Consider the following 10538-nt stretch of genomic DNA (forward strand, 5'->3'; position numbering starts at 1 on the left):
GTGGCAGCCCCAGCACCGGGACAGGAGGCCAGGGCTGTGAGGTGGCCTGGGCGCTCCAAGCCAAGCCGCACTGAGCCATTAGCCCCAGAGTGCTGGGCCTGCCAGGACTGCCCTGCTCACCTCACTCCCTGCACCCCCAGGATGGTGAGGTAAGGTCCTGGGACCCACGGGACGTGGGAGGCAGGGGCACCCTGCGGCCAGAGGGCCATCTCCTCACTGCTCCTCGGGGGGCCTGCAGGTGGTTTCACCGAGACCTCAGCGGGCTGGACGCCGAGACCCTGCTGAAGGGCCGCGGGGTCCACGGGAGCTTCCTGGCTCGGCCTAGTCGCAAGAACCAGGGGGACTTCTCCCTCTCCGTCAGGTAAGGGCCCTCCATGCCAGCCTGGGCAAGTGTTTCGGCACCTCATTCCTGGTTCCCTCGTGGCAGTGCCTGCTCCCCTGGCCCCCCACTCCAGCACTGATGTGTCCCCTACCCCTGTGTCTGTCTGTGCCCATCCCATCCCTCTGTGTGTGTGTGTGCGCACCCCAGCCCATCCCCCCATGTCCCCACCTCTACTCTTGCACCCACTGGCCTCACCACCGGGTGCCCTGCAGGGTGGGGGATCAGGTGACCCATATTCGGATCCAGAACTCGGGCGATTTCTATGATCTGTATGGAGGGGAGAAGTTCGCGACGCTGACAGAGCTCGTGGAGTACTACACCCAGCAGCAGGGTGTACTGCAGGACCGAGACGGCACCATCATCCACCTCAAGTACCCGCTGAACTGCTCCGACCCCACCAGCGAGAGGTGAGGGACTTGCTGGCCCACTCCCACTGCTAGGGCCGCCCCACTGCCTTCCCAGTGCTCTGCAGGCCCCTTTCTTCCACATGATCCTGGGCCCGTGTCTCAGGGGATGGATCTCCCACCCCTTTCCCTCAACCCCCTGAGAAAGCAGGGGCCATGGCCTTGCCCTTCTCCAGGGTCCCAGTCGGCTGGTGCCCCAGGCCCTCCTGGGGATGCAGAGGCCTAGTGGCTGCATCTGGTAGTAGGCCAGCTCTGTTGTTAGAAAGCTCTTCTTCCTTCTATGGAGCTGAATCTGCCTGGCTGTAAATGGTCTCTCACTGAGAGGCTGTTGAGGAGGGGCACAGGGACTTGTACAGGAGGACATTTAATGTCTTGTCTGAGCAGCGCGGTGATGATGGGTCTGCTTGTGGGGGCTCCATGGGGCTTGACCAGTCCCTTGACCAGAACACGGAGCAGTGGAAAACTGTGTGACAGGGTTGCGCGTGCAAGGGGCCTGGTACCTGGGCACCAGGTAATACTCAAGGCGTTGCCCTCCTCCCTCCTGTCCCTCTCCAAAGACGTGGTCCCCAGGACTGGGCAGGCCGCAGCACGTATGGTCTCCTATAGCATGGGTGGGGGTGGGGGACCAGGACCCTCAGGATCACACGGTGGCTTCTTTTAGCGGCTGTGTCCCAAAGACAGCTCCATCAAAGTGAAGGGCAGCCGAATAATTCCAGGGCCATTGTTTTTCACCTTCCTGGGGCCAAGGCAACTTGCCTTATCCTGTATGTGTGTGTTGATTGTTGTCATGATGGTGACCCTGGGTTCTGCCAGGTTTCAGTCTATCTGAGAGGCACGCCGCTCAACTCACATCTTTATTCCAGTCACTGGTTAAAATTTGGAACTGGGTGAGGCTGAGGTAAGGGCCTCGTGGCCACTGGATGCCACTATCCAAGCCAGCATGAAGCCGTGGGTCCATTCCCTTTGAAGCCACCTCTTTGAGGAGTGAGGCCCAGGCATGGGTGACTTTGTTCATGGTGGCCCTTCTTGGTCCTTGCTTGGTATCCTCTCCCTCTTGCCCTTTTCCTCTGCCCTGCCTGCCACACTCATGGGGGTTTGCCACCCAGGCCCTCTTAAACTCTTCGTGTCCTCTCTTCCTCTTTGCCCAAAGTCAGCATCTGCCCTGCTACAGGGTGGGTTGATGGAGGCCCTAGAGGAGGAGCAGGAATGGATGGAGCTGAAGAGGGAAGGAGAAGCTGGGCAGACCCCCCACTGCCCAGGGGGAGCCTGAGGCCCAGAGAAGCAGGAGAAGGACAGAGCTGGTGGCTGGGGGAGAGGGAAGGATTGAGGTAGCGGTGAAGGTTTAGCTGACTCTAAGAGGCCCTTTTGGTTCCCCAGGCCAGGATGCCAGGATGCCCGGCTCACCCCTGACCCTGGGATTTTGTGTGGGAGGCTTTCTCCATACCTCCCTTTGTGTTCCTTGCCCTAGTTGCTGCCCCTCCTCCTCAGAGGAAATTTGCATTTGTCCCGCCAATGGCTAGCTCTCTGCTTGTGGTCAGCCTGATATTTGCATGGAAACTTCCTCATCCTGGGCCAGGGAGACTAGGGTCAGCCCCCTCCCCATTGCGGGGTGGGGGTGGGGGGACCTCTGGTCTATCCCTGAGTGGTGGGATGGGGTGACCTCCCCCACCTGCCAGGTGCTGCTTCTGGACAGGGCAAGAGTGAGCTGGGGCCAGACAGACCAGCCCCTCCCACCTCCCCCCATCCCTGCGGTTGGAAAATGCCCCCTCCCCTGGTCCCTGGGCTGAGGAAACCTCACACCCTCACTTCTCACTCTCTCCCCAGAAGGAGTTTTGTGTTTTTTCCATCACGTGGTTTCCTGTGGGGCTGGGCATTGTGGGGCTACAGTTTCCTCCTGGGAAGGGGGTGTGCTTCGGGGAAAGGTCCTAGTTCTGCTTTCTGCCCTTCTGAGCCCCTCCAAGCCCCAGTCTCATCTCCATCTCTGGGCTACCCCAGAGCCCCCCCACCACTGTTTCCCGTCCCCCAACCCCCAGGGTTGTCTGTCTTCCCTGGTACCCAGGGGGAGTTGTCCCCATTGTGACCCTCTTGTGACTCCCATCTCCATTGCTCTCTGTGGTTTGGCCTCTGTATTTCTCTTGGTCTCCCTCCTCTTTTCCTAGTGCAGCCCTGGCTTTTCTGAGACCCTTCCTTGGTTTCTCCCCTACAATTCTTCTGGGTATAGCCTGCCTTTCTGCCTCTGTCTTATGCTCTCAGAGGCAGGCCTGGTTAGAACTCCCAAGGCTTCCCTATCAGCTCAGGGCCTTGGGTCAGTGTGATCCATAAGCTTCAGGTTCCTCATCTGTACAATGGGATGGTACCTACCTCTCAGCATTTTTGTGAGAGCAATGGACCTAAACATCGTGGTGGATCTGAGGGGCACCTGGCTGGCTCATTTGGAGGAGCATGCCACTTGATCTTGGGGTTGTAAGTTTGAACCCCACGGTGGGTGCAGAGATGACTTTAAAAAGATATTTTTAAAAAATATCGTGGTGGATTTGAAAGCATCTAGCACAGTGCCTGGCCCTGTCCCTCTCTGTGAACATCTCTGCTCAGCGTCTGCCCCTGGGCTTAGGTGTCCCTCCCCTATGTTGCCTTCTTTAGGTGGTACCATGGTCACATGTCTGGGGGGCAGGCAGAGACACTGCTGCAGGCCAAGGGGGAGCCCTGGACATTCCTTGTGCGTGAGAGTCTCAGCCAGCCTGGAGATTTTGTACTATCTGTGCTCAGCGACCAGCCCAAGGCTGGCCCAGGCTCCCCGCTCAGAGTCACTCATATCAAGGTCATGTGTGAGGTAAGGCAGCCAAGCATTTGATAGGGCCTCTTGCCAGGGCTCCCGTCTATACCCAGAGCAGGGGTGGTGGCGTGGGTCAGCCTGGGCTTCAGTCCAAGGCTGAGGTCCAGGGAGGGAGACTCAGATCGCGCAGAATGGCCTGACTTGGCATCCCTCAGGGTGGACGGTACACTGTGGGTGGTTCAGAGACCTTCGACAGTCTCACAGACCTGGTGGAGCATTTCAAGAAGACAGGGATCGAGGAGGCCTCAGGGGCCTTTGTCTACCTGCGGCAGGTGAGAGGGCCGGGCCTGGCTGCCTCCTTCCCCTTCCTGAGTGATCCCGCAGACCCAGAAGCTTTTGGGATCTCAAGTCGCTGACTTCTTGCCCCTCCCTGCCCAGCCATACTATGCCACTCGGGTGAATGCCGCAGACATTGAAAATCGGGTCTTGGAACTCAACAAGAAGCAGGAGTCGGAGGACACAGCCAAAGCTGGCTTCTGGGAAGAGTTTGAGGTGCATGGTGGGGCCATCAGAGTGACTGGTGTGGGGTCCAGACCCCATGCCCTCTCTCCCCACCCCTTACACTGGTCTGCCCCACCTTCCCTCCGGGCGTGGATGTCCCTCCAGGGGCCAGCACTTTCCTTCCTCCTCTCGCCCCTCAGAGTCTGCAGAAGCAGGAGGTAAAGAACTTGCACCAGCGGCTAGAAGGGCAGAGGCCAGAGAACAAGAGCAAGAACCGTTACAAGAACATTCTCCCGTGTGAGTACCCTACCCCTGGGGCAGCCTCCATCCCTCCCCCTTCCCAGGCAGTGTCACCCAGGAGATTCCCCTTCCCTGAGCCAACCTCCCCCCCATCTCATACAGTCTCTACCCCCAGCTCGAGGAGGCTCCACCTCCTCACCCAGCCTCCCCTCCTCCAGAAAGCCTCTGCCCCATGCAGTGGAGCCTCCCCACACCCCATGTCCACCATCCTCCTTCCTCTGAAACCTTCATCCCTGCCCCCCAACTCCCCACTGTCGGAGCACTGCCCACAGTGCTCCGACAGCCTCCTGGCCTCAGAGACAAGAATGGCCTGTGAGCTTAGGAAGGGTCTGCCCCAGGGGCTGGTGAGTGCCTGGCTGACCCAGGCCCATCTCGTTTCCTCCCCGCCCACTCCCAGTTGACCATACCCGAGTGATCCTGCAGGGACGTGACAGTAACATCCCTGGGTCCGACTACATCAATGCCAACTATGTCAAGGTTGGTGGTACCTGCTCGTCGAGGGAGGAGAGCCTGGGGCCTGGGGATTCCCCATTCACAGGGGCACTGGATCCAGAGTCACGTAGGCACAGCCAACAAGTTAGGTGGTGAGGGGGGTGGGGATGCGGGGGCCCACAGGCCCGGGGTGCAGCTCTCTACACTTGCTTCCAGAATCAGCTGCTAGGCCCCGATGAGAACACTAAGACCTACATCGCCAGCCAGGGCTGCCTGGAGGCCACGGTCAATGACTTCTGGCAGATGGTATGGCAGGAGAACACCCGCGTCATCGTCATGACCACCCGAGAGGTGGAGAAGGGCCGGGTAAGGCCAAGTCCCATGTGCCCCTGACCCCCCACAGCCCTCCTTCCCAGGGTGTAACACCCATCACCATGAAACCAAAGAGAATCCAGGTGCCAGGGCAGAAAGGAACCTCAGAGGGCAAGGTCCAGCCCTTGTTGGGAAACTGAGGCATAGAGACCATCTTGGGTACACACTGTCTCCCAGATCCCTGCTTCCAACCTGGGGCTCTCCTGACCACCAGACCCAGGTTTTATTTTTTTAATTATTTTTTTAAAAGATTTTTTTTAGGGGCACCTGGGCAGCTCAGTCAGTTAAGCATCTGCCTTTGGCTCAGGTCATGATCCTGGGGTCCTGGGATCGGCCCTGCATCTACCTCCCTGCTCAGGGGTGAGCCTGTTTCTCCCTCCCCCTCTGCTCTTCCCCCTCTCGCGCTCATGCTCTCTCTCTCTCAAATGAATAAATAAAACCTTAAAAAAAATTTTTTTAGAGATTTTATTTATTTGACACAGAGAGAAAGCATGTGAGTGGGGCCGGGGGGAGGGGCAGAGGGAAGAGCAGACTCGCAGCTCAGCTCCGAACCTGATGCAATGCCTGGCTGGATCCCAGGATCCTGAGATCATGACCTGAGCCAAAGTCAAATGTTCGACAGACTGAGCTGCCCAGGCGCCCCCAGACCCAGGTTTTAAATAGGCTTTCTTCCTTAAAGTGTCTCAAAGCAATATGCCCCTTCCCACCTATCCCCATCCTAGCAACAGCCCTCCTGTCCTCTCTGCCTCCTAAGTCTCTGGAGTCTGCCCCTCACCCTCCCCCCGCTGCCCAGCCCGGACTCCCTCCCTGTAGGCTGCCCCCATTGACAGCATGTCTCCCCTGGAGTCAGAGGGGTCCCCCGCAGAGCACACACACTATGTCAGGTTGTGCCTTCTCTGAGAATCTTCCTGTGGCTCCCAGTTGTCTTCAGGATCCAGTCCCACTCTAAGAGCCGGCCCTCAAGGCCTGGTGGCTTCCCTGCAACCGCCTGCCTCAGGTTCCCACGCCTTCGCACGAGCGCACTTTCTGCTAGGAAAGGACTTCCTCTCTCTGCACTATCTCTGCCTGACAGACTCCTTGTTTTTGAACCCCTGGCTCAAACGCTCCCTCCTCTGTGAAGCCACCTCTGATTTCCTCCATAATCTAGAGGGAGGATTAGTCCCTCCCTTTCTGCCATGCTCCCCAGTGGCTCTGTTTCCCCTGCTCTCCTGTCTCTCTGTGGATGGTGGAGGCGCAGGGGCATAGGCTGCGTCTTTGTCTTCGTTGTGGGCTAGGCTGCACCAGCCCATGTTTACTGAGTGAACTGTAAGGTCAAGGGGTTTGTCAGGTCTCACCACCTGTTGGTGGCTAAGCCAGGACCGGATCCACCGAGGATTCTAGGCCAGTTCATCCATTCATCCAGCTGATTGGGCCAGCACTGGGGACACAGGACCTTGAAAAGGGCCTGGAAGAGGCCCCTGAACATCCTCACCTCCACCCTCCCTTTGCAGAACAAGTGTGTCCCATACTGGCCAGAGGTGGGCACACAGCGCGTCTACGGACCCTATGTGGTCACCAACTGCAGGGAACACGACACAGCGGAGTACAAGCTCCGGACCTTACATGTCTCCCCGCTGGAGAATGTGAGTGTCCTCTAGCCCCACCTTGCTCCCCAGGACACCCTCCTTGGATCTGCTCTTGCCCGCTGGGGTGGGGGATGGGGCGACATGTGGGAACAGAGGGCACTGGCCCCATGCGCTCTGCCCAGGGGGACCTGGTTCGAGAGATCTGGCACTACCAGTACCTGAGCTGGCCTGACCATGGGGTCCCCAGTGAGCCTGGGGGTGTCCTCAGCTTCCTGGACCAGATCAACCAGCGGCAGGAAAGTCTGCCTCAAGCAGGACCCATCATTGTACACTGCAGGTGAGAATAATGAGGTTAGCAGTAGTAATCAAAAGAATCGTTGGCTGGGAAATACTGGGGACTGAGGGCCATGTGCTCTTGTAAATGATCATTTCCCGTTCACGCATTCAGTGCTCCCCCTGATCCCAACAGCCTCCGGGCTCCTGGATGGCTCTAGACCCAAGGCAGAAACTTAGCTTGTAGCAACCTTGCTGATGGAGCCTCTGCCTGGGGTGGGGGGCCGGTGGCTTCTGTAGAGACTTAACTGCATGGGCCACCTCCCCCAACCTTCCTGAATACAGATGAGCAAACACCCCGGCGACTTGCTAGCCAGCCTGTGGGAGAGTCTGCGCGGGTGCTCACAACAGACCTAGGTCCCGGTCGCTCCTGCTTTCTCACACGGGCTTACTCAGCCTGTATTTCTTCTTGGCCCTGGCACCTTCCATCTGGGGTCAGTGTGGCTCCTTACGTTTTCTTTCTCTGAATCTGTAGCCCTGGGGGTGCTTAGCCTTCTCTCTCACCGCCTTCCCAGCTAGGGAGTCCAGCTCAGCCTCCAGGGTGGTGCAGGGATGGGAGATGTTTTCCCAGAGGGGCAGCTGCATTACTAGCTCCATCAAGTTCATGATCAGGAGCCCCTGTTCCTGCTAGGTGGTGGGGGTGGGCAGCAAGGAGGAGTGGAGGGGCCCCTCAGTTCTGAGGGTTAGAGTCCTGGAGATGGGCCTACCCAGCTGGCCTGGTCTGGGTCGATGGGACCCTGTGGGTGCAGGTTCCTGGACAGAAACCAGTAGGTTTAAACTCCTGCTGTTCTGCTCACTGGCTGTGTGATTGCAGACAAATTACTTCACTTCTCTGACCCTCAGATTCCTCATCTGTAAATTCAGGATCTCCTGTGCTTGCTGTGAGGATTCACTGAGACCCTGTCCCTGTGTCTGGAATGCAGTAATCTCTCCAGAAATGGGAGCAATTGATGGTTTAATAACACATCAGGCAGGGAATGGGGAAACAGGAGCCTGTTTCATCTACTTCCCTTCCCACTCCCTCCAGTGACCCCAGGCTGAGGGCCTCACGCATCTTCCTTCTTCCCACCAGTGACTTTAGTCCTGGGGCAGGGCTGGGTGGGCTGAATCTGGGGGTGCCCCCTGCCTGTCATCTAAGAGACTCTGCTCTGCAGGCAGGGGTAGGCCCATCATTAAGAAGGACCCTCCTTCTACTCCCCTACTACTTCTTGAAATCCCCATGGCCTTTATTTAGATGTTACAGGAAGGAAGTGGGTAAGGGGGGGTTATTTTTGACAATCTGGGTTTGAAATTAGTGCGACTCAGGCCATGAGCCTGGCAGCTCTGCCAAGAGGCAGGACTGGGGTCTCTGAGGGATCCTGAGGTTCCCGGGACCTGTGTGCCCCAGGATGTGGCAGAGGGTGAGGAAAGAAGGGAGACCTCATGCCTCACAGTGCCTCCACACCTCCCCATCTCCTCACCCCAGCCCTCTTTGTGCCCTACTGCCTGGAAGGCTGCCCTTTCCCTGTCCTCAGGGTCTGAAGAAACAAAACCCTCTTAAAAGCTCTAAATAAAACTTTTGAATGATTGCGGGGTGGGGGGGGCGCTTGGCAAGGAAGGCCTCATTCAGGCCAAGGGTTTGGGAGAGAGCTGGGGGAGACCCAGGGTGCCTGGGGGGGCAGGCAGGATGCTGGTGGGGCTGGGGGGGGGTCCTAGATCTTCCAGAGTAGGGAGTAGCCCCCAGCCAGCAATGAGGAAGTGAAGCAGGAAGTAGGGGAGTGAGGTGCTGGGAAGAAGGAAAGGGGGAGCGGCGTGGGGGAGGGGGTGGGATCCAGCCTGGGGGCACTGGAGAGCCAGGCCCCCCCACAGATCCCTGGGCTGAAGCGCTGAGCACAGGTGCATAAGCTGGCCAGCTTCTACCTCTGGCTAGTGTGCCCGGTGACCCTGGACTGTCACCTCCTCTTGCTGGAGCCTCTGTTTCTGCCAGAGCTGAAGGCTGGGGCTCCCCTTTCCCAGGGAGGCGTGGCCTGGGCCTCTGATGGCACCCCCTTTCCTCCCCAGCGCAGGCATTGGCCGCACGGGCACCATCATTGTCATCGACATGCTCATGGAGAGCATCTCCACCAAGGGTGAGGGTGACTTCTGGGGGATGCAGGTGGGAGAGGGGGCTGGGTGAGCAGCCCCTTGGTGTCCACCCCTTTCTGGGCCTGGGGTCCAACTGCCATGCCTGCCCAGGGTTGGACTGTGACATTGACATCCAGAAGACCATCCAGATGGTGCGGGCTCAGCGCTCGGGCATGGTGCAGACAGAGGCACAGTACAAGTTCATCTATGTGGCCATCGCCCAGTTCATTGAAACTACCAAGAAGAAGCTGGAGGTCATGCAGGTGGGTGCAGAGCAGGGCCTGGTAGGGCGCTGGGGGGTTGCGGGTCTTGCCGTATGCTGCTGGGACCATGGCCCTTCCACCCCACCTCTGCCCACAGTCCCAGAAGGGCCGGGAGTCAGAGTACGGGAACATCACCTACCCCCCAGCCATGAAGAATGCCCATGCCAAGGCCTCCCGCACCTCCTCCAAGTGAGTGACCCCTGCCTGCCACCTCCCCGCAGCTGCCCGTCCTTCCTCCCTGCCTGGCCTTCCCTTTCCAGAGACCACAGCGGCCACTGTTAGGGAGGCCTGGGTTCAAGTTCCAGCTTGGCTCTTCCTACCTGTGTGAACAAGTATTTCTCGAGTGCCCTCTCTGTGGGGCCTGTGCTGGGCACCGGTGGTGTTACTAATGTGGGAGATGTAGCCGCTCCCCGCAGGGAGCTTCTGGTCTAGTGAAAGGACTGTGACCTGCTCTCCTCTCTCCTGGCCTCAGTTTGTTCATCTGTGAAATGGGGGGAGAGAGGGGGTTGCTGGTGCTGGGGCACCGGCCCTGTCTCCTGACCTGTGCCAACTGCCCCCACACACTTGCCCACCACACCTGCAGACACAAGGAGGACGTATATGAGAACTTGCACAGTAAGAACAAGAAGGAGGAGAAGGTGAAGAAGCAGAGGTCGGCAGACAAGGAGAAGAGCAAGGGTTCCCTTAAGAGGAAGTGAGCCAGGGTACGCTCCCCACCACCCCCCCTCCCTGCCCCACTCCCCCAACCCCCAACCTTCGGGCTCCTGCCTGCCCTGCTCCCAGTGTTCCCTGGATCCAGCGCTTTCCCCTGGTGGGATGGGGTGGCAACTACCTCACCCTGATCTTCCCAGCCTTTCCAGACCCTTCTTGTACCCCTTCTGGGTTCCAGGCACCCTCTTACTCCCTTCTCTCTGCAGCCTCAGGCCTGATCCCCGCAGAGGCCTCCGTGGACCAAGCCACAGCCGGAACCTAAGAGCCCGCCCCCATTCTATTGTAATTTAAATGGCTGCGTCCCTACTTCCCTCTTCCTGACTTGTATATAGCCCAGCAAGGCCTCAGGCGGTGCTGGGGCCCTTTACTCTTGTAAATAAAGCCCTTAGGATTACTGTG

The 10538-nt window shown here is 58.5% G+C and overlaps 1 protein-coding gene across 1 annotated transcript; it reads left to right on the forward strand.

Annotated features, from left to right (window-relative positions):
- Nucleotides 1-10538, forward strand: LOC111159680 (protein tyrosine phosphatase, non-receptor type 6). The gene is made up of 17 exons (XM_022522252.1): nucleotides 1-41; nucleotides 141-149; nucleotides 239-361; nucleotides 595-789; nucleotides 3427-3616; nucleotides 3775-3891; nucleotides 3998-4111; nucleotides 4261-4357; nucleotides 4758-4837; nucleotides 5009-5158; nucleotides 6655-6786; nucleotides 6912-7066; nucleotides 9103-9170; nucleotides 9277-9428; nucleotides 9526-9617; nucleotides 10012-10132; nucleotides 10346-10538. The coding sequence occupies exons 2-16, from the start codon at nucleotides 142-144 to the stop codon at nucleotides 10124-10126; spliced, it is 1788 nt and encodes a 595-aa protein (XP_022377960.1). The 5' UTR covers nucleotides 1-41; nucleotide 141; the 3' UTR covers nucleotides 10127-10132; nucleotides 10346-10538.

This window comes from Enhydra lutris, unplaced genomic scaffold, assembly GCF_002288905.1.
Source record: "Enhydra lutris kenyoni isolate GAN:26980312 unplaced genomic scaffold, ASM228890v2 scaffoldscaffold69, whole genome shotgun sequence".
NCBI classification, from domain to species: Eukaryota; Metazoa; Chordata; class Mammalia; order Carnivora; family Mustelidae; genus Enhydra; species Enhydra lutris.